The sequence below is a fragment of the Molossus molossus genome, unplaced genomic scaffold (assembly GCF_014108415.1).
Source record: "Molossus molossus isolate mMolMol1 unplaced genomic scaffold, mMolMol1.p scaffold_m16_p_13, whole genome shotgun sequence".
In the NCBI taxonomy this organism is placed as follows: Eukaryota; Metazoa; Chordata; class Mammalia; order Chiroptera; family Molossidae; genus Molossus; species Molossus molossus.
Genome location: NW_023425348.1, coordinates 54,986,881 through 55,014,264, shown reverse-complemented (window position 1 = coordinate 55,014,264; position 27,384 = coordinate 54,986,881). Strand labels below are relative to the sequence as shown.

Below are 27,384 nucleotides of genomic sequence, written 5' to 3'. Positions count from 1 at the left end.
TATCAGGAAGTTAATAGCTTAATTCTTCAAATAAGATGTCTGGGTTTGAACTCTAAATTATTAAATTATTTAATCCCAGAAACATTAATACTTCAGAAAATAAATGTCTGTAAAAAAAAAAAAAAAAAAGAGCCCTGGCCGGTTTGGCTCAGCGGTTAGAGTGTCGGCTCAGCGGTTAGAGTGTCAGCCTATGATCCAGAGAGACCCGGGTTCAGTTCCCGCTAAGAGCATGTACCTCGGTTGCAGTTTGTCCCTGGCCCTGGTTGGTCATGTGGATGGCAGCCACTCGATGTGTCCCTTTCACATCAATGTCTCTGTCTCTGTCTCTCTCTCTCCTTCTCTCTCTCTCCCATTCTATCTGAACAAAAAATGGAAAAATGTCCTGGGGTGAGGATTAAAAAAAAGAGAGAGAGAGACAACTGCCCTGGCCAGTGTGGTTCAGCCGTTAGAGTATCGGCCTGTGGACCTAAGAATCACGGGTTTGATTCCTGGTCAAGGGCATGTGCCTCAGTTGTGGGTTCAGTCCTCAGTCCAGTAGGGGTGGTTCTGGAGGCATCCAATTGATGTTTCTCTTTCCCTCCCTCCCTCCCTTACACTCTATCTAAAAATATAATCAGTGGAGGGGTGTACTCAGGTGAGGATTAAAAAAAAAGAGACAGCTCTGGCTATTTTGGCTCAGGGGTTAGAGCGCCGGCGCGCAGACCAGAGAGGCCAGGGTTCGGTTCCTACTAAGGGCATGTACCTTGGTTGCAGTTTGTCCCCGGCCCTGGTTGGGGTCATGTGGGTGGCAACCACTCAATGTGTCTCTTTCACATCGCTGTATCTCTCTCTCTCTCTCTCTTCCTCCCTCCCGCTCCATCTGAAGATAAACGCAAAAAATGTCCTTGGGTGAGGATAAAAAAAAGAGAGAGACAACTAATATACCTTAAAGTCAAAACAAAGGATTCTTGTGGTTTTTGTATCAGTTTTCCCCCTCATTCACTTGTTAGAAAACAAGGACTATCAGAAATATATTCATTTAAGGTGACTTTCTTATTATTAAAATTGGGTAGAAATAAAATAGTTAAACAAGCATAAAACTTAGCACATGCCTTGTTATTAAATAAACATACTAACATGCTGTTACTTGCTCTGCTGATTATCACACTAAAGCAATTACATCAGCAGTCTACCTGTAAAAATTTCTTCTTCATTTCATCAAAGATATTTTGTCTGCATCTCCAAAACACATCCTATGATATATAGAGAACAAAATAATCACAATTATTTCTTTAAAATACAGAGGTAAGACAGTGAAATTAGAACAATTAACCTAAAGACAAATTTTTCAAATAAAATATGTATTAAAGTATCATACTATCTAGAATTTTATTCATAAATTACATCTGTAATTTTTATCTTAGACCTCAATTACTTTTATACGGTTACTGAAAATCTGTGCTATAGTTATAAAGAATAACATTAACATGAAAAACAACCACATTTTATAGAGTGGTAGCTTAAGAACTGTGTATAAATCAGATGTTCTAAGTCACATAATACGTCCCCAGTTTTACTGAGATATAATCAACATATAACATTGTATTGGTATTAGCACAACAAGTTTAGTCAGCATCCATCATCTCATTTAGTGATGAGAACCTAACCACTATGTTGTTAGACATAGAGCCACATGGAAAGGTCATGTGTAGATGTTCCAGCCACAACTGAAATGAGATCAATGCTGGCAACCAGTATCAGCCACCATATATGTGCAGTAGAAAGCATTCAGATGATTCCAGCCCCAAGCCTTTCAGCTGCCCCAGCTGACACCTAAGAATGGAAACAAGCTGCCCTAGTCCAACTTTGTTTAAATTAACACCTGTGAGCAAAATTCACTAAGTTGGGGGGGGGCAGACTGTTATATATATAACACAAGATAATCAAAATAACAGTCAATTTCTCAATCTAGTCCCTCTCTCACCATCCTATATAAAATTACATTTCTCTTGGTGTCCTGACCTGGTAGCTCAGTTGGTTGGAATATTGTCCCTTATATCCAAAAGGATGCAGCTTCGATTCCCGGTCAGGGCATGACAGGAGGCAACCGATCCATGTTTCACCCTCATATCTCTCTCTAAAATCAATAAACATTCCCGGGTGAGGAGAAAAAAACAACAACAATCTTCTTGTTATTCTTCATTTCCCTCCCTTGCTTCAGGTTTCTACACAGTACTTATAACTACCTGATATATTTGTTTACATTTTACTTATTTATTGTCTATCTCCAAAAAAAACTTCCACTATGAGCTAAGATGAAATAGCAGACTAACTTACCCTCCCCACCTTAAACAACTAAAAATCTAGATAAAATATATATAGCAACAGTTTTCAAATATTAAACAGGCAACACAGGACAGTGATCCCTGTGAAAGCAGAAACAAACCAGATAAGCCACTTTCCAGGCTGCAGTGCTGGGAGGTAAAAGCCAGATAGAGTCCAGCAAACCTCCTGAGTTCAAGAGATGAGGTGGGGAGTTCAAGGAGGCCACTTGGCCAGAATTTACAGGGCAGAATACTGGAGAGAAGAAAGCTATGTAAATAAGTTCTAGAGATCTGTGAAGCGGTCCTCCTGTGAGTACTCATCAGCAAATGCACATAAAGTAACTATCTGAGGAAGAGGAAAGAATCCCTACAGCTCACTCACTTCAGTTTACACCATGGCAGCGGGGAGGGGGTTAAGAGGGTGGGGGGGATGGGGGGGGGGCGGACACGGGGACACATCTTATAATACACAGGACATCAGATAAGAGTACTGGGGGAAGAGTGCTATCTCAGTATTGGGACCATATTACACCTAGTCTAAAAACAACTCTGGTCCAACCTTACAAAGTTTAAAAGCAAGCCTTGAAAGGATCAAACTGTGTGTATAAGTAAATTATCCTCGAAAGGATCAAACTGTTTACCAGTAAACTGCATCCAAGAAAAAAGCTCAAGAATATTTATGGGAATAAAAAATACCCAGTAGCCTTCAAGGTAAAATTCACAATGTCTGCCATCTAATCCAAAATAAATAGGCCTGCAAAAAACAAAGCAAAACAAAACAAAAATCTGGAAACTATGACCCATAATGAGGAGAAAAATCAATCAATAAAAACCAACCCAGAAATAATACAGATGATAGAATTAGTAAACAAGAACATAGAAAGTTTATAACTATATTCTATATTTCAAGAAGGTGAAGGCCTGGGGTGGAGGGGTCAATGGGGGAAAGGGGAGAAATCTGCAATACTTTCAACAATAAATATAAATTAAAAAAAAAAAGGTAGAAAAGACTATGCTAAAGAAAAACATGGAAGACACAAAAAAGATTCATCTCAAATTTTTAGGATGAGAAGTACAACATCTGAGATAAAATATATAATGGATGGGATTAACCGATTAGGTATCATTGAAGAAAAGATTAATAAAATCTTTAAGACACAGCAATAGAAACAATTAAAAAAAAAATAAGACAGAGAGCAAAAACAAACACAGAAAGTGGGACAATTTTCTTATCAGAGGCCAGAAGGAAGTTGAACAATATTTTTCAGCTGCTTACAGAAAATAACTGCTAACCCATAATACTATAACCCCCAAAAATGTCCTTCAGGAATGACCCAAGAATGGCTTTAGTAGTCTAACAGAATTCAAGGCATTCTCAGATGAAGGAAAACTAAAAGAATTTGTTTCGCATGGCTGATGTGGCTCAGTGGTTGAGCATCAACCCATGCACCAAGAGGTCACCAGTTTGATTCGCAGTCCGGGCACGTGCTGGGGTTGCAGGCTTAATCCCCAGTAGGGGGCATGCAAAAGGTGGATGATCAATGTTGATGTTCCTCTCTCCCTTCCTATCTCCCAAAAATCAATAAAAATATATTTTAAAAATTTAAAATAAGTTTAAAAAGAATTTGTCTCCAGTAGAGCAACCCTAAAGAAAAATTTTTAAATAAAAAGGGAATAACCAAAGAAGGACCTTAGAACATCAGGAAGGAAGAATATGGCAAGCAAAATATACCTAAACACAATCTACTTCTCTCCTCCAGTTGAGTTTTTACTAAATGGCTGGCAGTTGAAGTAAAAATTGATGTGGTTACAAATGTAAGTAGAGGACATATTTAACATAATTATATTATAAGCAAGGGAGAATAAAGAGACATAAAAGGAGGTAAAGTTTCTACATTTCAGTTAAACTGGTAAAATAATGACACTAGTAGACTCTGCTAAATTGGTATATCTAATGTAATGCTCAATCAAAATCACTACAGATATATCAAAATAGAATTTTTAAAAATGTTCAAGTAACTCATGAGAAGGCAAGTAAAAGACAACAGAAAAATGGAAAACAGAAAGAACAAAAAACACAAAATAAACTAGCAGACTTAAGCTCTAACATATTAATCATTACATTAAATACAAAAGGTCTAAGTAAACCAATCAAAAGACATATATTGACAGAGTAGATTTAAAAACATGACCCAACTATATTCTGTCTCTACAAAACTTAATACACATACACATATATAATTATGTCAAATACGTGATATATTAAATGTTATATTAATTTGTATATAAAATATTTCGTGTAAAGTATTTTATATGAAAATAAAAGGATAGAGAAAATACACCATGTAATCATTAATCAAAAGAAAGCAGGAGTTAATTTTAAAACTTAATATCATATAAAGCAGACTTCAGAACAATAAAAATTATCAAAGACAGAGAGAAACATTATATAATGATAAAAGGGTCCACCCACCAAGAAAACATAGCAATCTTAAATGTGTATGAGCCGAACAATGGAGCTGTAAAATGTATGAAGCCAAAACTGGTAAAACTGAAAGAATAATTAAATAAATCTAAAATTATGGTTAGGAGATTTCAACATCTCTCTCTCTTAACAATTGCTAGAACTACTACACAGAAAACCCCAAAATACCATCAACCAACAGGATCTAATCAACATTTATAAAACATTCCAATCAAAAAGGATAAAACTTACATTCTCTTCTATTGCCCAAAGAACATATAACTGAGACAAACCACATCCTGGGCCATAAAATAAATTTCAAAAGATTAAAAGAACTGAAATCATCAGGCAAAGTGTGTTCTAAATAAATGGAGAGACATAATGTGTTCTTACAATGGAAGACTCAATCTAGTAAAGATGTCAATTTTTCCCAAATAGATATATAGTTTTAAAGCAAAGCCTATCAAAATCCCAGCAAGAATTTTTGAAGATACAGACAAGATTATTCTAAAATTTATATGAAAAGTCAAAGGGCCCTGGCCAGTTTTGCTCAGCGGTTAGAGCATTGGCCCGCAGACCAGAGAGGCCCGGGGTTCAGTTCCAGCTAGGGGCACGTACCTTGGTTGCAGTTTGTCCCTGGCCTCTGTTGGGATCGTGTGGGTGACAACCACTTGATGTGTCTCTTTCACATTGATGCCTCTCTCTCTCTCTCTTCCTCTCTCCCTCCCTCCCGCTCTATCTCAAGATAAATGCAAAAATGTACTTGGGTGAGGATTAAAAAAAGAAGAAGAAAAGGCAAAGAAATTAGAACAGCTAAAAGTAAGAAGAATCAGTCTACTCAATTTCAAGACTTATCTATACCTACAGTAATCAGGATTATGTGGTACTGGTAGAGGGAAAGATATACAGATTAATGGAAAACAACATATATCCACAAAAATATGCCGAACTGATGTCTGACTAAGTACAAAAGCAACTCAATGGAGGAAAGATAGTCTTTTCAATAAATGGTGATGGGCCCGACCTGTGTGGCTCAGTGGTTGAGCGTCAACCCTTGCACCAAGAGGTTGCCAGTTCAATTCCCAGTCAGGACACATGCCCAGGTTGTGGGCCTTATCCCCAGTTGGGAGCATGTAGGAGACGGCCAACTGACGTTCATTGATATTTTCATCTCTCTTTCCCTCTCCCTCCTCTCAAAAAAAAGAAATGGTGATGAAACAAATGGACATCCATAGGCAAAAAAAAAAAAAATAATAATAATAATAATAATAATACTCAACTTAAGCCTCTCACCTTAAACAATAATTAATTGTATATGGGTCATGAATATGAAAAATATAAAACTATAAAATTTTTAGAAAAAATATAGGAAAAAATCTCCCAGAGCTAAGGCTAGGCATAGTTCACAGACTTAACATCAAAAGCAGAATCTATAAAAGGAAAAATTAATAAATTGGATTGCATCAAAAGTAGAAATATCTACTTTGCAAAGACCCTGTTAAGAATGAAAAGACAGCCCTGGCCGGTTTGGCTCAGCGGTTGGAGCGTCGGCCTGCGGTACAGAGAGACCTGGGTTCGGTTCCCGCTAAGGGCACGTACCTCGGTTGCAGTTTGTCCCCGGCCCTGGTTGGTCGTGCGGGTGGCAGCCACTCGATGTGTCCCTTCACTTCGATGTTTCTCTCTCTCTCTCTTCCTCTCTCACCCTCCCGCTCTATCTGAACAAAGGATGGAAAAATGTCCTCGGGTGAGGATTAAAAAAAAAAAAAAAGAATGAAAAGACAAACTACAGACTGAGACAAAATATTTCAAACCACATAACAAGCAAAGGACTAGTATCTAGAATATCTAAAGAACTCTGAAAATCTAGTAATAAAAAAGCAAATAATCTAATTAGAATATAGGCAAAAATCATAAGACACTTCGATGAAGAGCATAACAGATGGCAAATAAGCACATGAAAAGATGTTCAACATTTCTAGCCAATAGGGAAATGCAAATTAAAACAACGAGGTATTACCACACACCTATCAGAATGGCTAAAATTAAAGTAATAACACAAAATTCAAAGACACAGAACAGACATCAAAATTAACAAGCCTCGAATCTAATGCATATATGAAAAGGTATTCTTAACAACTACTATACATATATATACATTTTTTTCTTTTAAAGCATACATAGAACATTTATAAAAACTAAACTGATATTGGTCTTTACTATAAAGCAAGTCTCAACAAATTTCAAAGGACTGATATATAGAACACTTTCTCTCACTATAATGCAAGTAAATTAAATATAAATGACAAAAATATATATATAATTACAAAATTAAGAAACACTAAATCATGGGTCAAAGAAAAAATAATAATGGAAATTAGAAAATATTTAGAACCAAATGATAATAAAAATATTATATATTAAAACTTGTATAGCGTATTGGTGGGAAAGCAGAGATTTCCAGCAGAATAGATGAGCCTGTATGGGAATAGGCTGATGTTAAGATGAAGAGTGATCACCGAACTCTGAATGAAGAACTCTAAAAACTTAGAGCTGAAAAAATAGTTCTCTGGTGCTAAGCTGCCTAGGGCTATAGCTGGTCCCTAGAAGGCAGAAAACAAACCAAAACAGCAAACTCTTTGCCATATTGCTAAAGCAGCAGAAGAAATAAAAGGTAAAAGCAGAAATTAATGACATAGAAAATAAAAATATTATGAAGAAAATTATCAAAGCAAAAAATTGGTTCTATTAAACAACAAAACCCTTAATGACAAACCACTGGTAAGATCAATGCCCCAAAAGGAAGGAACAAAAATATTATGGATAAGGGTATATAAGTATAGATACAACAAAAAAGATAGAAGAATGTCACAAATTTATGCCAATATATTTGAAGACATATGAAATGGATAAATTCCCAGAAAATATAACTTATCAAACAAACTCAAAAGAAAATCTCAATAGCCCTAAAGTCATTAAACAAATTGAATTAGTAGTTAAAAATCTTTTAATAAAACAAAAAAATTCCAGGCCTAGATAATTTCACTAAAGATTTTACCAAATACTCAAAGATAAACCAGTCATGTTTTATAGAAATTTTTCACAGTTACAGAATATGAGGAATGCTCCCAAATCATATTATGAGGCTAGTATATGATATTAAACTCTAAAAAATTAATATATAAAAAGGAAAATTATAAACTAATATCACTCATGAAAATAACCGCAAAATATCTGAAACAAAGTATCAGGAAACTAAATCCAGCAATGTATTAAAGCATAATACAACATAACCAGGTTCATTTAACATTGGAAATATCAAATTATATAATGTAACGTATTAACAGATTAAGAGAGAAAATTATGTTACTACATACAATACAGAAACAGCACCTGAAAAACATTTTCATGACAACTTTCCATGATAACTTCATGAACATCTTTTCATGATAAATGCGTAACAAAACAGAAAGAGAATTCCCTTAACTTGATAAAGTGCATCTACAAAACTTTACAGCAAACATATTTAATTATGAAATACTGAAAGCTCTCACTTTAAGAATAGAAATATACCAGTCATTACTTCTGGTCAACACTGTTGAGGGATAGTGTAGTAAGCAAATATATGCAATGGAATACCATGCAGCCCTTAAAAATAATGCTATGTGACATTCACTGACCAGGGAAAATATTCACTATATATTGCTAAGAAATAAGACTAGCCTTACAACATGAAATAGCTTGTTAGGAGACGAAAACATATACAGAATAAAAGAATTACATCAAAATGTTAACAGTATTGTCTTTCAAGAATAGAATTAGAGGTGATTCCCTCCCGCCCCCGCCCCTTATGTTTTTCTGGGACCTCCAAATGTTTGGCACTGCACATGTGTTTGTTTTTACAATTTAACTGTAAATCACACACACACACACAAAAATCCAAAAAAAAACCCTGCAAATTTAGTTAATTTAATATATAAAGTAATTTTTTTTAAAGTGTTAGCACACTGTCACCCTATCAAAAGAGACAAAACAACTAAGTACACAGTAAGAAAATGAAAACAATTTGCCTGGGCAGCAATACACATGAAAAAGATCTGGGGAGAGTTCAAGAACTACACTCTTAGTGTGTACACATCATTCTGAGTGTCTACAGAAAACAAACAATAAAAACTAGCATAATAAAGATTAGGTAACATTAACAGATATATAGATTTTAGGCAATTTGAGGTTACTACATAAAAATATAATTAAAGAAACTAAGGATATCTAAAATATAGAAGGCAATAAACTTCAACTTCTAGGATTCCTCCACCTCAAGTAATATATATTTGGAAGAATACAGGGCACAAGGAAGGGTGAACGCCTCTTAAAAGAAAATAAAAAAGAAAATAAAAGTTATTAGTAGTTAAAAAAGAATTATTCTCACTTATAGCCTTAGAGCCACACACAATATTCTACTCTTTAAAATACCTAACATTTCAATTTCTAGAAGGAGTAGTAGATGCACGTCTCCCTATTCCTCCTGCTAAATACAACTGAAAATGTTATGAATAAGGCAAAAATAAGATATTAAAATGTGAAGAGAAAGATGGGTTAGGGCCCCAAGGAATGAAGAACATGGTGGTTAATTCCCTGTATTTATATTTTGCCTAATACTTACTGGTCTGAGTGTGCGCACACTAAAAAAAAGCTCCAAGAAAAGAGTTCTCTAACTAAAGGATTAGGAAAGGGGCAGCCTTATAAGACAGAAAACTTTTGGACACTAACCACCCTATACTACAGCCAAACACCACAGAAAAAAACTGTTGCTCTGCCTCCACTCCCATCATCGAAGTCTGAGAGAGAAGCCTTAGATTCTCAAGTACCTGTAAGACTTTAAAAAAAAAAGATCTAACATTTGTGTCATCCAAGTCCTGGAAGCAAAAAAGAAATTAGAGGGCCTGAAAAAGCACTCAAAGAAATATAGTATAGGATCTCTGATGACTTTATAATGTTGACATATCTGTGGCATCAAAATAGTTTATAACTATGTTTTTCCTCTCCCTTCTATCCTAACACTCTTGCCATCTTTGCCTTATTCCTTTTAAAAGTAGTTGTTCTACTGCTGGTAATGGGTAACCCACTAATAGTGTAGTGTAGGTATCTAAACTTAGAAACTAAACAAACTACTCTCAGGAGGAGAAATAATATGCCCTTGTTATATTCTTGTTATATTTATATTTCACTACAGCTAAGTTTTCTTCTTTGAGTAGACTGTTGTTGACAAGCAGTGACTCAGCTTGTGATACAAGTGATTTGTTTAAAGGTCTTGAATGCCTGCATTATTACTAAATCAAAGAAGGTATAACCATGCTCTCTATTTAGAAGCATGGATAATTTTAATATAAGAATATTATATTCTTATAATACTCATGAAATTATACAACTAAAAATGTCAAGGTTAATTAAAACTATTTAAAGACTTGAATTCCTATTGGAGTAAACTACAGTGTAAAGAGCAATAAAATGCAGAGGCAAACGTGCTAGACTAGAACTCTCAGGTCAAGGTGGATAGCTACTTTTAGATGTGTAATCCTATGCAAGTCACTTATCTATGACTACCAAGAACCACAAAAAAAATTTTTTCCCTCAGATCAAAAGATAGTAACTTGAAAATACTCTATGATAGCGATATCATATAAAAGGTACTATAGAATTATCAGTTACTATCCTTATAACAGATTTAAGAAATCTATAACCCTCGACTATATTTATACATACATATTACACTTATATACAATTTATATTATTTAAAATTTCAAAAGATAATCTTTTTTGGGTAATATAAATTTCATCAGATGAAAAAATCTGCAAATACATATTGTTTCCTGATTGCATGGCCTTCTCACAAATTTTAAAAACCTACTACCAAAAAAGTAGAGAAAAACCTACTACTAAAAAGTTTATGTAGATTTAGCCCTGGCCAGTTTGGCTCAGCGGTTAGAGCGTCGGCCTGCGGTCCGGAGAGACCCGGGTTCGGTTCCCGCTAAGGGCACGTACTTCGGTTGCAGTTTGTCCCCGGCCCTGGTTGGTCGTGCGGGTGGCAGCCACTCGATGTGTCCCTTCACGTCGATGTTTCTCTCCCTTTCTCCCTTCCTCTCTCTCCCTCCCATTCTATCTGTACAAAAAATGGAAAAATGTCCTCGGGTGAGGATAAAAAAAAAAAAAAAAAGTTTATGTAGATTTATATTTTAGGGACAATTTTTTTTACCTTATCTGACCCAATTCCCTCATTACACAGAACTTAAAATATTAAAAAACCAGAAAGGCCAAAAAAGATTAAGCAACCAGTGAGTTTTCTGATTCCCAAACCATTGTTCTTTCAAGTCAAACCAGTTAGTATTAAACTCCTTTCTCAAAGAGCCTACCAAAATTACAGCCATACATTTTAAACAATTACCAATTTTCCATAAGTAAATCATAAACTCCTTGAGAACAGGTACTTTTTTCTCTCTCCTATTTTTACCTAGAAAAACTTTAACCATATAATACTTTCATAAGGTATTTTTTTAATCAGGCTTAATAAAAAAAAGCTCAAGTACATGAAAAGATACTCTACATCATTAGGTCTTAGAGAAATGCAAATTAAAACCACAAAAAGATATCACCATACACTTACTAAAATGTTTAAAAAGCTCATCTAAACGAAAAAAAAAAAAAAAAATAACAAAAAACACTTACTTTGCCGAGTACCAATGATATACAGCAACTACAATGTTCATACATTGATGAGTGGAATGCAAAATGGTATAGCCATTACAGAAAAGAGTTTGACAGTTTCTGACAAAGGTAAACATTCATTTTCCATATGAAGACATAGCCACCCAAAAAACTGTACACAAATATCTGTAGCAACTTTATTCAGAATCACCAAAAACTGGGAACAACCCAACTGTCCATCAGCTAGTGAATGGATAAACGAAGTATGGCATTCAGCAGTTAAAAGGAAGACTACTGATACATGCAACAACATAGATGAATCTTTTTTATGCCAGATGAAAGAAGTCAGATTCAAAATGCTACATACTATATGAACTGCAAAATATGAGGGCAGAAAAGCAAAATATGAGGGCAGAAAACAGATCAGTGGTTGCAGGACCTAAGTGTGAAGGAAATGAGTTGACACATGGGTCATGAAAAAACTTCTTTTAAGTAATGGAGATATTCTGTATCTTTATTGTGAAAGTGGTCATACAATGTATAAATTGTTGTTTTTTAATCTCCTCCAGAGGATATGTTTGCATTGATTTTGAGAGAGAGAGAGAGAGAGAGATCACAGTTGCCTTCCCTACATGCCCCCACCAGAAACCCAAATAGCAACCTAAATATGTGCGCTGACTGGGAATTGAAGCCGCAATCTTCTGGTGCATGGGATGATGCTCCAACCAAGCCACCTGACCAGGTCTACAATGTATAAGTTTGTCGAAATTCATAAAACTATACACCTTAAAAAAGTAAACTTTACTGTCTATAAATTATACCTCAGTAAACTTGACTTTTTTAATCCTCACCTGAGGATACGTTTATTGTTTTGAGAGAGAGGAAAGTGGGGATGGGGAGCAAGCAAGAGCACAAAATACTGACTGGCTGCTTCCTGAGTGTGCCCGACCAGGATCAAACTCTCAACCTTTCGACGTATAGGATGACTCTCCAACCAACTGAGCCACCTGGCCAGGGCAGTAAATTTGACTTTTATAAAAAGGCCTCATTCTAGCTTTTCCACTACCTAAGACCTTGGGTAACTTACTGAGCTTTTACAGCCTTTATAATTTTCTCACCTAAAAATAAAGGGACTATAATAACTCACACCCTTCCAGTGTTAAATCCTATTACTAAATTGTAGAAACATTTTTTGGGTCATGTCTATTTTTGTTCGAATTCTTAAAAGTATATTTGTATTATGTTTATGGTAAATAATGCAATAGTAAATAAATACTTCAAGACACATGAATTTAAAATGTCAAAACTGAAGCAATAGTATTTTGCAGTTGTCTTTTAATAAGAAACTTCATTGTTAGGTATCAATTGTTTTTTCTTTACCAATTCCCTTTCATTACCTCAAAGTACTATATACACAGTAATATATTATGCAACTCAGTGTAAACCTAAAATTAAAGGCAATTAAATTAAAACACCTAAACACATAAAAGGATAGACATTTTAAGAACTGTATACAAATTCATAGTCAGTCAATTTTACTTGGAGCATTGGGGATATCCTTGGGAAGATTTTGTTAATCCCTTAATTAAAAACATTACTCTTGGTGTTTTCAGATGCTGCTTCTGCTGCTGCCACTGCTGCCACCACCAGAGTCATCCCTTTCTAGCACTGGTGGCACTTCTAGCCTGCTGAGCTTCTGTCAAAAATAAGAGGGGTAAATAGGGAGTTCTCTATAATATGGCTCACATCAAGATGAATGCTTGCAAAAAGGCCAGCAGTAAATCACTCAGGAAGCAACCAGCTACAAAGTCATTCTGAAAAGGTGAAGGAACCACATCATTACAAGCCTAGTACTGTGGCTGTCGCTGAAAATCCTAAGTACACTGAATTTCTCACTTGCAAACTTCCCTTCCAGCATCAACTGTGAGAAACTGCTCAGGACTTTCAAACAGACCTGCACTCCCAGAGTGCAGCTACCAGCACTTTCATGAAAGCAAATGAGGCCTATCTAGTTAGCCTATTTGAAGATACTACCTGTGCGTTATCCATACGAAATATGTAACAATTATGCCCAGTGATATCCTGCCAGCACAACTCACATGTGGAGAATGTGTATAAGATGCACTATGATGGAAAAAATTTATTCTTACAAAACAAAAAAGCACTTAACTAAATGACTGTAAATGAAAAAGAACAGGTGAGAAAATAAAATATTAGGAAATTCCTCTTTCCCCCCCTCATTTTCGTTTGTGTGTAAAATTTTAATATTAATACAGGACATAAAATATTACTATAAGTAAAATGTTTCAATGAACAAAGTTTGCAATTAAACTTTATAACAATTATAAACAAATCTGTTAACTTTTTCTGGGGAAAAAAACAATTTTCCTTGCCCCCTAATGTCTACATAATAAAAATCTAAAGTCCTTATAAGTATACAAATCCTTCAGAATTTAAGACACAATGTGCCAGAATTATCTTCTCTTATTCAACACCAGGCACCCTACATGTCTACACCAACTTTTTGTTACTTCTTAAATTGCGTTATACATTGGTGTTTTAAATGTTATTCTAACTAAAACCTCTGACCTCCTTTTTTAAAAAATGTTTTTATCCTCACCCAAAGATATGTTTATTGATTTGAGAGAGAGAGAGAGATTGATTCATCGAAGTGAGAAACAGCAATCTGTTGCCTCTGGTATACGTCCTGACCAGGAATCAAACCTGCAGCCTTTTGGTGTACAGGACAATGCTCCAACCAACTGAATCACCAGGCCAGGGCTGACCTTCTTTACCCTGGCAATCAAATCATCCGTTGGGACATAATTCAAATGTTATATTCTCACAGAATCCCCTAGATAAGACCAATTGTTTAGGATTTGTGCTACACACATAAAGATATTTAGTTGATAGGTCATAATAAGAACTGTATCTTCAAGTAGCATATTTAATAACTAAAATATTGTTATTGGGGAATTTGGGATATCATCTTCCCCAATGAGTGCTGAGGGTGGAGTTCTTAGGATAAATTTGAAAAAAAGTATTTTCTAAGACTTGCATGAGAGGATGAGTGACTCCCCTCCCCACTTTGGTTAATCCTCACCCAGGGATACAGAGAGTAGAAGAGAGAAAGAGGGAGAGGTAGAAGAAGAGAGAGAGCGAGAGAGAGAGAGAGAGAAAGATTGACATGGGAGAGACATATCAATTGCTTGCCTCTGGCATGCACCCCGTCCAACACTGGGGATCAAGCCCGCAACCCTTTGATACATGGGCTGACACTCCATCCACTGAGCCACACCAGCCAGGGCAATGAGTAATTTTTATCTGTGTGGAATTATATCTCTGTGTTTATAATGTCCCATTTCCTTTAGTCCAGTCTTGGGAGTCGTGCAGCTGGGGATTCAGTAGAGCTAAAAGCAAAGCCAATGTCCAGAGTTTCCATTCCATGTTGCAGCCAGGTCCAGTTCAGTATATGGCTAGTCGCAGCCCATTAGTTCACTGTCTGTGGGGGTCCACATGGCCATGGGCCATGAGACAGTCTTGCAAGCCAAGAGTCAAGTGCAACATGCCAAGAGCCAGGAGAGCAAACTTTTTTGTTCAGGGAATTAAGTATCCCAAATCTTCCTGTGTTTGCAGTGGCCACACCCATTCTAACCAATGACCTTTGTTCTCAGGTGTAACTCACAGCACCCCATGTCACCCCAGTTTTACTGGGCATGGGTCTATTCTCCTCCCTGTCCAGTCCCTTCCCCCAGTGATCTGTGGGGAATATTATCAGTGGCTCCCTGGGGCATGTAAAGCTGCAGCTTCCTGGCAAAGCTGCCCAAATGACATGCCTATAATAATTGGCCTTCCTTTTGCTCCTTTCCTGTTATTAATAACTAGGTTAATTACAACAGTATCATATGACTTCATTTTCATTTGATCAATAAATATTTATTGGATAACAATGTAGAACACATTGTGCTGGCCCCTAGGGAGAATACAGAATAAAGGTGTGAGGGAAGAAGAAACTTTCCTCTATCCTCACTCAGGTTCTTTCATGTGGTCTAATAATCAAATAGACATGAGACAGATTAGCCAGAGAAAATAACCAAATTTAATACATACATATGTATGGGAACCCCACATACATGAGAGACTCAGAGACCACATGCATAAGAGGTTCAAAGACAGAAAGAGGGAAGCTCTGGTCAGTTTGGCTCAGCAGTTAGAGCGTCGGCCCACGGACCAGAGAGTCCCAGGTTTGGTTCTAACTAAGGGCATGTACCTCGATTGCAATTTCTCCTGGTCCGTTGGGGTCGTGTGGTTGGCAACCAGTCAATATGTCTCTCTCACATTGATGTTTCTCTCTCTCTCTTCCTCCCTCTCTCCCTCCTGCTCTATCTAAAGATGAAATGTAAAAATGTCCTCAGGTGAGGATAAAAAAAATTTAAAAAAAGACAGAAAAGGAAAATGAGTATATAAGACATTCTAAGCCAGGGATTTAATGCACCTTAAGATTTCAGAAGGTTGATGCAGGGAGAGCACATGTTTAGTAATTTGTAGTCTGCCCTGCTCTACATATAGGTCATAAGAGGTTATTTTTTATAATCCCTTATTATGGGCAAGGGCCCTAATTTAAGTTCTTCTAGGTAGTTAAGGGAGGGGCAGAAGTTTCTCTTGAGCCTGCAGCTAAAGTTGCCATTAGCTCAAAACAATTCACATACCAGAGCCACATCTTGGGGTGACTCATTCTGAACCTCCACAAAAGTAATAACAGTAATGAAGGTAGTCACAGTAATGATGAGCTAACATTATGGAGTGCTTATTACGTGGAAGATACTTTACATGAATTAACTCATTTAATGTTCCTAACAACCCTAGAAGGTAGTTACTAGTATCTTAGTTAACTAAGGTACTGAGAAGTTAAGTAAACTTGCCCAAGGTCACAAAGCTAGTACTTGAACCCAGACACTCCAGCTGTCCTGACTTTAAAGAGCTTCTTATCTAATAAAGGCATTAACGTTAATCAACAAGTAACTTAATAACAAAGGGGTATAATTTTTTAAATGCCAAAAATTGCAGTGCTATAGGATTTCAGGGCTAGGAAAATGCAATCAGGTTTAAAAAGGAGAAATCAGGAAAGGTTTCTTGTAAAAGTAAAAGAAGCTGGATTTTTAGACAGGATTTTAAGAGTATGTTTTTAAAATTACCAAAAATTCAAGACATACATCTCAGTTATTTTCATAAAAACAGTAATGTCTCAAAAATGGATTGTAGCAACAGTTTTATATAAATATAAATGTTCCTATCCTTGGCTACTTTATATATGCATGGTTCAGTTTAGCCCCAGTAAACAAAAGAACAGGGCGATTATTATTGCTCCCACAACTACAAACAAAGTAAATGAAGTATGCAGTAGAGGAGGTATCTGTTTACTCACATTACACCAATAAAAAAACAGGGTAAAAAATATATGTGCCCTTGCCCTGGCCAGTGTGGCTCAGTGGATCAAGTGTAGGCCCACTCACTGAAGAGTCAGGGGTTCGAATCCTGGCCAAGGGCACACACCTGGTTTGCGGGTGCAATCCTGGGCCGTGGTCAGGGTGTACACAGGATGCAACCAATAGATGTGTCTCTCTCATGTTGATGTTTCTATTTATGTGTGTGTGTGTCTTTCTCCCCATCCCTCTCTTCCACTCTCTCTACAATTCAATGAGAAAAATATCCTCGGGTGAAGATTAACAACAACAACACAACAACTATGTGTGTGCGTGTGTACGCGCACATGCGCAAGCTCTTTAAGAATCTTGACATAAAAGATCGTATCATTTTGCCAACCATCTGCAATTACTGCCAAACAATCATTTTGCCAAAGACTTTTTAACAATGGAGAATGTTTGTACAAAATTAAATTAAGCCAGAAATACTTGGGCAAAACACTTTAAAATCTGTGTAATAAATCTCACAGGAGAACATGCCTCTGCATGTCATGATACCTAAACATATTACCTGAACTGAGGCAAGTCCTTACTACCAATGAATCAGTTTTAAAGGTAGTTGTCGATTAAAACCTTCATTTACAATAGGTATTTAAATCTATATTTAATGCTATGTTTTCACAACCTCCTATTTTCAATATATTTATTTTCTTTCCAATTTGGGCTACAGTGGTACACAAGTACTCTGGAAATGTACTAACCCTCTCCCCTCCATTTTGCCAAAAAATTACAGTATCTGGGTACTAAGATACAAAAAAATTGATGTAACTAATCAAAAAATAGAAAACAAAATAGGCAAGAATCCTAAGAAAGTACTTAAATATTTAAATAGTAGTTTTCATGTAAAATTAAAGTTCACCCATTTAAAAATCCCTAAAAATCAGATGATAAAAACAAATTCCTACTATTCACACAGGGCAAAGGAATAACAGTGACAAATGAAGGCATACAGCACATCTGGGAATAGTAATTAATGTAGCCAAATGTGGCTAAAACAAATTGGCTTGGAATAGGACACAAAAACATTAAGTCAGGAATTTCTGGCTAAATGAGGATAGATTGAATACAAGCATTTAGCTCTGAAACTTCTCCAAATATCTCTGAAACAAGAGTAAAAACATTTTTTAAAGATCATAAACCCATAAGAAACTAGAAACACAATTTTAGAAACTGGAAAGCAGAACAAACGATGACTATTATACCTGAGAAAGCTGAGTCCTACATTAGCCTAGAGGAAAACCAAAGACACCTAGTTTATATATCACATTTACATTTATACTAAAGCACCCTTAACCTCTTTGATTCCAGGGTTGGGGCAGGGACAATAAAAGAGGGGCTAAAGCATTATTTGGTGTCACTAGTAAGGAGTGCTCGAAATGAAAGAATGACCACAGATGCCAATCAGAAAGGACTCCCCTTGGCCAAGATTGAAACACTTTGAGCAAAAACATAAATAATAATAGTATGAAGTTACAATCCAAAGAATAAAATAAATATCTGTTAAGTCTATACTGATATAAATAATAAAGGGAGAAGAAGGGACAACTCTTCCTTATAGAATTCTAATTAATCAATGTAGAAATAATGAGGGAAATAAAAAAATCACTACTAGAATACAACAGTAATAAGCTCCAGAGAAGGGTGCTAAAATTAGTGGGCATAAATTTAACCAGAAACAAGATATCTGCATGGTCTCAAGTATTTAGTAATTAGGAATGAGGAAAATAGTAACTTTACAACGGAGAAATCTAGCAAACACCACCTTAATCAAGTGATCAAGGTTAACATCCCCAGTAGTACATATCAGCATGTCTCTCTACCACTTCCATATGATGAACTGAGGACACATCACATCTGTGATATCCCTCTCTTTAATTCATAACCTCAATCTAATCATGAATAAGTCAAATCAAAATTGAGGGACATTCTACAAAATAACTGACCAGTATTGTTCAAAAGTGTCATGGTCATGAAAGAGAAAAAAACAACAACTAAGAAATGGTCACAGATAAAAGGAAACTAAGCTGATTTGACAACTAAATTCAATGTGGGATCCTGAATTTGGATCTTGAAACAACAACAACAAAAATTAGTGGAGGAACTAGTAGTATACTGAAATCTGTAGTATAGTCAATAATATCATACTAAGGTTAATTTCTTACTTTTAATAAAAAGTTATAACAGAAGAACCAGCTTGGTGAAGGGTATATGGGCATTCTGCATTCTTTATGCAACTCTTCTACAAAAAAAAGTAAACCGAAAAAAATAACTTAAAAGGCTCGGGAATGGGCAGTTTCAGATACTCTGGTGTAAGGGTAGAGTTCAAACTACAATAGATTGAAGTCTGCTTAAAATAGCCCCGATCCTCTCTTCTCTTTGACCCTTCCGGGCAAAAGACTGAGCAACCTCTGGAGAGTATAAAACAGGTATCTCTGGACTAGAGGACACCAGGCTCAACTGAATTTGAAGGGTGCTATACTGAAAACTGGGGAAATTAAATGAAAGTATACTTTCATACTTAATGATGAAACCCACATCTCCTTTTCCTACTCAACTCCTAACATTTTTGTCTTTAGGCAAAAGATCAGACACCTTTTCTGGGAACTCAATCCAGCACAAGAGAAAAGATGTATCTCTGGGAGTCTCCAAGGAAATTATCCAGACATATCAACCTACAGGAAAAACATAATCGCCTACTGGCAGAGCTTCCATTCAGCTTTCTAAAAAAACTTAATGATTGGGGTGACATTGATTAATAAGATTATATAGGTTTTAAAGTGTACAATTCTATTGCATTGTATACCCACCACCCAAAGTCAAACCTTCTTCCATCACCATATATTTGATCCCCTTTACTCCTCCCCCAACCCCCTTCACTCTGGTAACCACCATACTGTTGTCTGTTTGCATTCAGCTTGTTAAGGTACCTCTTTCAAATAAGTGTTGACTTCCAAAAAATCACCAAACATCTAAGGAAAGCACCTAACAGGAAAGACAAAACCCAAAGCAAACAAATAGAAAGAAAATTTGGAGAGCCCTGGCCGATTTGGCTCAGCGGTTGGAGCATAGGCCCGTGGACCAGAGAGTCCCAGGTTCAGTTTCCGCTAGGGACTTGTACCAAAAAAAAAAAAATTTGGAGAAAAGAGAGACCACGCAGGGAAAAAAAACCTACCAATAATTTCCTGGGAAAGACATTGCACCATAAAACAGAAACAGGATATAATGAAAAACTTCTTACAGAAAAAAAATAGTGCTTGAAAATTAGAAATATGATAGCAGAAATAAAATCTCAGTAGAACTGGAAGATAAAGTTGGGATAAATCTCCCAGAAAACAGGAGTAAAAAGAAATGGAAAATAGATGAAAACAGACAAAATTAGAGAAACCACTCAAATAGGCCTAGCACCTAAACAATAGGGATTCAAGAAAGAGAACAAAAAACAAAGGGAAAAGAAATTTAAGGAAATTTCTCAGAATTAATGAGATACATTCTGGATTAGATAAGACTACTCTGAACCCAGCAGAAATGAATAAAAAACAGACCTATTCTAAATTCTAGGAAAAAATGTTATCTAACTTCCAGAGAAAGAGAAAAGGCAACTTTCAAAATAGTGGAAAAGAATTTTTAGGCATCTGATAGCCCAACAACACTGAAAAAAAAAAGAAGACAATGAACGAATGTTTCAAAATTCTGAGAGAAAATTATTTCTGATGGAGAATTCTCTGCCCAGCCAAACTATCTTAAAAAGCAAGGGGATAGAAAAAACATATTCAGACATGGGAGGTCTTGAAAAAATTATATCCCATCCAGGAAGTGTTGCTCCAAAAAATAAGAAGGCAAGCAAAGAAAGATTAAGATATCAGATACAGAACCAGCAGCTCCAACACAAGAGAGACCTGAGGGGATAAGATGACAGTAAAGGCAAATCTAAGATAACAGCTGGAATTCAAGGAAATTCAAACAAAAAACTGATAGGTTTTGACACAGTAAGAGATTTTATACACTTGAGAGAGTTAGGATTAAATAAGGGTTTCTCAACAGTGGCACTATTCACATTTTGGGGGCACATAATTCTTAGTTGTGGAGAGCTGTCCTGTGCAGTGTAGGATATTTGGCAGCATGGCTGGCTTCTACTCACTAGATATCAGTAGCACACACCCTACCCTCCCTTGACCAACCGAAAGTTGCCAAGTGTCCTCTAAGTTGTACCCAGTTGAGAACCACTTGGCTAAATTAATAAATATATAGAAAACTGAACAAAAGCAAATTTATAAAAATATTAACTCAGGAAAAAATAAAATGTTATGTAAGAAAGGAAAATAATCATAGCAAACTATATGGCTCAACCATGAATGGTTTATAGTCGCAATGATATAAACTTTGAATACTGATGTATCCAAACAATTTGCAATATGACAATATTGGGAGGATTGGGCAGGACCTAGAAATGTGTTTCTGTGTGGTTGGGGACAGTGGTAAACCATTTCTTCCTCTGTGTAAAGTCAGTAGATAATCCCTTAAACTGAAAAAATCAAGAAAGAAAACTATAAGCACGCTATTTTGAGCTATGGAGATAAATATTAAAAGAACGAGATGAAGAGCTTGAAATAGAGGGGAGAAAAAATGTGCAGAGGACTATAGTTTTTGTTAAGTAGTCCTGCAAAGCTATTTAACTTTTAAATGTGTGCATGGATAACTATGATAAAAATAAAAATTAAAAAAGAAAATCAATGGAGGCTAGATTATAAAGGACTTTTCCACTGGTTAAGGCCACATGAAGTTAAAATTAAATAGCTATACAACTTTAAGCAAGTTATTTAACCTCTCTAAGCCTTGCTTTCTTCATCTACAAAATAAATAATGAGAAATAGCTGTCTTAAAGGGCTGTTACAGAAATTAAATGAGATACTATATGTAAATTGTTTAGCATAGTGTCTGGCACATAGTAGCGTTTATAAATAGCACCTATTATTCAATTTGCAATGGAGGGTAATAATTGTAAACTTCAAAGCAGGTAAATACTAATCTCATCTGTTTTAGAAAGTAATTTTGGCAGTTGTGGGGACGATGGCTAGGAAAGAGAGGAGCTTAGAAGCAGAGAGACAATTAAAAGAGCTACATTTGAATGAACAGACAGATCCAGAGCCATGGATAGAAAGGTAAGGGTCCAAGAGATATTTCCCAAGTAATGAACCAACTACAGTATACATGAGAAAAAGGAAAAAGGAGGAGTTCAAAAAATGCTCTAAATTTAAGCAAATAAATGCATGGTGATGGCACTATCTGAACAAGAGAATACAAAAAAAAATTATGTTGGGAGAAAGATGTGAGAAGGAGAAAAGATAGATGAGACTGATATTATCCATATTTAACAACTCTATATAAATAACTACCTGAAAAACTATAAGCAGATAATATAAATTTCTTTTTTTAAGTAATATACATGGCTCACTGTTGAAATACATTAAGAAAATCTAAATATAGCTTAAAAATGCAGATATCCAGAAACAGCAATTGCTAATATTTTAGAGTATTCCTTCTAAATCGTTCAGAGTATATAACCCTAAATTGTGTTTTTTTTTTCCGTGACAAAACTGGAATCATATAAAACTCTGCATTTAGTTTTGTTCACTGTATTAAATTAGTATTTTTAGATACCTCTCACTGGTGAAGGAGAATTAACACCCCAAATTTAAGGAAAAAATGTGAATTTTAAAAGAACCACCAAATAAATCAATAACTATTGCAGTACATTTTCTCAAGTAACTTAATTAGGAGAAATAATATTAAAAGAATATTTATTTGACATGCTCTATAATAGATATTGATGGATTTTATAAACAAACAAAGAGACAACAGAGATGAAAAACAAGTTGTTCTAATGTTTTGAGGGGCTCTCAATATCAATGGACCATATATAGTTGTGAGGTTGTTGTGAAGCTCAAATGAATTAATACACACAACGCACACAGAATAGTATCTGACATATAATCACTGCTTCAATAAATATTGGTTATTACTACCACTATCATTAGTTCCAGAGGGTAGTAGTGTTTACTGCATGGGGGGAAATAGGCAGAAAAAAATCCACTAAGATATGGAACTGCATTATTTTTCTTTCATTTTCCTGTCTTTTCTACATTTATGTACTCCTTGGACACCACTTTAAGTGTTACAGTGAAAGTGTTATTTTTAAAAGCATTAGTAAATGTGCACCCTATCCTTAATTATACTATAAGATACTTGATGGAAGAACAAATTTTTCTATTTCTTATAAATTTTCCCTATATGGCACAGTACAATAATATGCACAGTAAATAATAAATATTAATGTCACAAATCCTTATAAGGAAACAGAATAATACATAATAAAAACAACAAAGCAATAAATAGAAACTGTGAAGATATTAAAAGCAAGAGCTCTCAAAGCCAATATCAATATACAACCATTCAAAGACATACAGAGGAATGAAAAAGTGAGGTGAAAAGTTTTATTAACACAATGAACAGACCACTCTCTCTTTGCCTTTCTCTGGGCACAACAATTTAGAAGGAATACCATAACCACTGAAATACATCTAAAAGAGAGCAACTGAGAAACAGTTGAAGAACTGAGATGCTCAGATAATGTAGAACAGAGAGTTTGCCCTCCTGCTCTCTTCCTCTACCTTCATCAATGAGAAAAAGGCAGCCTATGAAAAATAACTGAAGATTTCTCTATTGTCCAGAGGCAACTATCAAAAGATGGCTACAACAGAGATCTAGACTTCTCTCAACTCAAAACTTAATAGCTCTCTTCTAAACCAAAGATATTATGAAAGATTAGTCATGAAGGTATTCAAGCAAAGGCTGGAAAACAGCTTGCCAAGGATTCTGTGGAAAACATCCAAGCAAGGAATAATCAATTAGAATTCTAAGTTCACATACAACCCTGTAACCACATCAATGAATATTACTGAATACCTGCTCCAGGAAGGACATTGGACACTGTCCTGGACCTATAATATAAACAAAACAACAGAGAGAAACATACAAAGATCTCTGCTGCCAAGAAATTCATAACATAATATATAAAACGTATATTATAGTCTGAGACCATAACAGATGTCACAAAGCACTATTTGTTAATTGCCAAATGAATTCTATTCATATATAAAGGTCTTCAAAGAAGGAGAAAGCCCTACAGTTAAAATGCTCATAAAGGGCTTTTTAGAATAAAAAAATATGAGGTACTTGTGGGAAAAGATGGGTATGAAGGCTCTGAACAGGTAGAGAGAAGTAGGAAAGAGAGAACAGCACAAACAGAAATGAAAAGCAAGTTAGAAACCTGTTTGGCTGCATTAAAAACTTGTTTCATGGAACAAGAGCTAAGCTGAAAGGGCAGGTTATGGCCATAATCAAACTGTACTAGGCTTTGAATATCAAGCTTAGTAGTTTCAAATTTATCTTGCATAGAGCAACTGTATCAACTACTTGACTCTGCTGGAGCCATAGACAATGGTAAATAAATGGGGGGCATGGCTGCACTCCAAAAAAACTTAATTACTAATACTGAAATTTGAATTTCACATATTCCTATGTGTCAGAGTATTATTTTGATTTTTTTCAACAATTTGAAAATGTAAGAATCATTTTTCACTAATGAGCTATATAAAAACAGACTTTGAGCTGGATTTCGCCCAAGGGCCATAGTTTGCCAAGCCCTGAACTACACTAAGCTGTCTTCTTCAGCAGTCCTCTAAGGTACATTTGTCCTTGAGCTTCAGGGACCAGAATAATATATTACTCATTCAACATGCATGAATGCACACACCTAACCCAAATCTAGATCTAGTAGGGGGCAGAGGTTCCCTATACAAAGGTGCTCCAAAAAAATCAAAACAAAAACCAAAAAAATTCTCCAAATTGTTGATAAACAAATCATCAGAACGGAAGAAATTTTTTATTTTCACATAAGTAACTGTACTTAGAGAGTTACAAACTATTCTTACAGAGCCTCTTTGTTACTTAGATGAACGTGTAAAATAGAGTATAATCAAGGGGATTGTCAGTTCTAGTCCTAGCTCTGTCATTTACTCATTATGTGACCCTGAACAAGTCATTCTCAATCCTCTGGCCCTAATTTTCTCATCTGTAAAGTGAAGGGGTATAAATTACTAGATGACCACTGTGCTCTCTTCTCAGCTTTAGCACTGTATGATTCTACTCCTACTTAAAAAGACCAGAGAGGAGATGACAAACACTAGACAACAGTGATAATTGAAGACACAGAACAGAATAGAAAGGCACTGACTAAATCAGTGGGCAGAAAGGACAAACAGGTAGGAAAAAATACCAGAAAAGTACAGTATTACTAAAATCAGTGAATTGGGGGGGGGGGGGGGGCATTAAATGAAAAAAAAAAAAATTTAAAGTAAGAGAAGTAAGAAGAATTTAAGCAATATGGTCATCAAAAATTTTTTTTTTTAAAAAAAGAGAAAGAACTATAAGTTAGCTAGCTAAATAAAGGCAAGGACTTCAAGTGGCAGTCTCACGATCTGAGAGTACTGTGCATGCTTCCAGAAATCATGAGATGAGCCAGGGGCAAAGAAAAGACTGAAGATGAGTCTAGGGAACAGAAAATAAAGGTATATGGTGCAGAAAAAGAAAAAGAAAAAAACGTTGGGGTGAACTTGAAGCCTTGGGTAAGGGAATTAGTCTTAAAGGAGTGGCATTTTTATCTTTAAAATCCAAAAGGTTAAAAACAAAACAAAAAAGCAGCATAACAATACCAGTTTTCATGTTTTTTATACATCATATTATTCGGGAAATAAATCTAATGTTGGCCTTTTTTTAAAGCAGAGTTCCACCTATATTTTCTAATGGTCAAAAAGTTAAGAAAAATATTTATATCACAGATACATAATTATGTACATACATAATTTCAGTATCACCAAAGCTTGCTTTAAGTAACAACAAATTACTACAAAGCAACTAAAAAAGCAAATAAAAAAAAGGATTTTAAATGAACATCACACATAATATATCAAGATCCTACTACATATCTAATTTCAACAGGCACCTGCCTCTATATAAGGTATATGAGAAATAAAAATTCAAAGCATTAGACTGAAGATAAGTCAGTTATAAATACACATTTGTATACGCTGAAAATACTTATGAAGCCAACAGAGATACTATTAATATATTGAAATTCCCTGGCCAGAGCTGATTCTAACATTAATCTCCTACTATTCAAGAGAAGCCAAGAAGTCAAGGCTTCTCATATCACTTGCTTTTAAGAATTTAAGAAGTCACCCAAACTGGCATACACAACCCAGATTAACACAAAGTAGTTCAGCTCTCCATATGGTAATGCTAAACTATCTTTTACCTTTATGTGAAAGTCACATTTACTACTTTTCAACAATCTCCCGGTAGGCCCCGTTTGGACAGGCCAATAGCACTACCAACTAACAGCAGTTCATAAAAGTCTACAGTTAACTCTGCCCTCCCACAGACCTCAAGTTGGGTGTAGATTTCACAAGCCCTGAAAGTTATACACTGCCACTGTCAAAACCAGAAGAAGCACCGTCACCCTGTCGAGCCCATCCAGAACTGTCTCAGGATTGTTTCTCTGAAATTACCTGTCCTGGCTCAACATGATAAATAGGTACTTGAAAGGCCACCTTCTTCTCCCCCAGAGTGGGACCTGATTCCTTCCCGTTCGCTCCTTTATTTGTCCAGCCCCACAAACGCGAGGGGGGAGTTCTCCACTTCCCCGGCCCCCTCGATCCAGTCGGGTCTCCCAACTGCTCGCCGCACCCACCAAACCACCCCCCGCCCCAACACCACCAGCACCACACGCCTTCTCCTTATACCCGGGCCTGCACACGAGCTGGGCCCGCGGCCGGCCCCTCGCCCCGGCCTGCGCTACCTCCAGTGGCCGCAGGCCTCGGGCCGGGCCTAGCCTCCACCACTGGTCCCTCACCTCTTTCGGGACCAGTTGGTTCTCCTCTCCAGGCACCATCGCTCAGACTCCGGCCGCTCCTCTCCGCCCTGCCGGGGGAAAGAGGAGGTGGCGACGGCTCAGGAGAGAACAGCAGCAGCAGTCATCCTCTCCACCGCTTGCACTCCTGCAACCGCGGAGGCCTCAGCCTGGGCCTCAGACACAGCGCGCAGATACCGACCCACCGCTCCGCCGCCGTCGCCTTAGTTGTCGGCCCCTCCCCCAGCCCGCTGCAATCAATGGAAAAATGGCGGCGTCGGCTCTCGCGAGAATTCGGGACGTCAGGCTCCGAGCCCCGCGCTGGCGCCCAAGGTGCCGAGGCAGCTGTCACTCGCGTTTAATTACTTCAGCTCTTATACCCGGGGCGTACGAAATTGGTTGAGTGGCCACGCACACGGTTTTCGTTAGAGGGGTTCTGGACCGTCCGTCTCGGGACTCCCTCTGCCG

At 36.4% G+C, this 27,384-nt stretch overlaps 1 protein-coding gene across 5 annotated transcripts in view; it reads right to left on the bottom strand.

The window, feature by feature from the left end:
• USP47 (ubiquitin specific peptidase 47) overlaps positions 1–27,159 on the bottom strand; it is a 102,656-nt gene extending 75,497 nt beyond the window's left edge. The window contains exons 1-2 of one of the 5 annotated variants that reach the window (XM_036259256.1): positions 26,920–27,140; positions 1,117–1,232 (exon numbers count right to left, since the gene is read on the bottom strand). Coding sequence is in view for 4 of the 5 variants with exons in the window: in XM_036259253.1 (XP_036115146.1) it covers positions 1,173–1,232; positions 26,920–26,958 (99 nt within the window). In the remaining variant the exon portion in view is untranslated. Of the gene's footprint in view, positions 1–1,116; positions 1,233–13,005; positions 13,128–26,919 lie in introns of those variants that run through there. The other 4 variants (XM_036259253.1, XM_036259251.1, XM_036259254.1 and 1 more) reach the window with 4 other exon arrangements.
• Between the last annotated feature and the right edge of the window lie 225 nt (positions 27,160–27,384).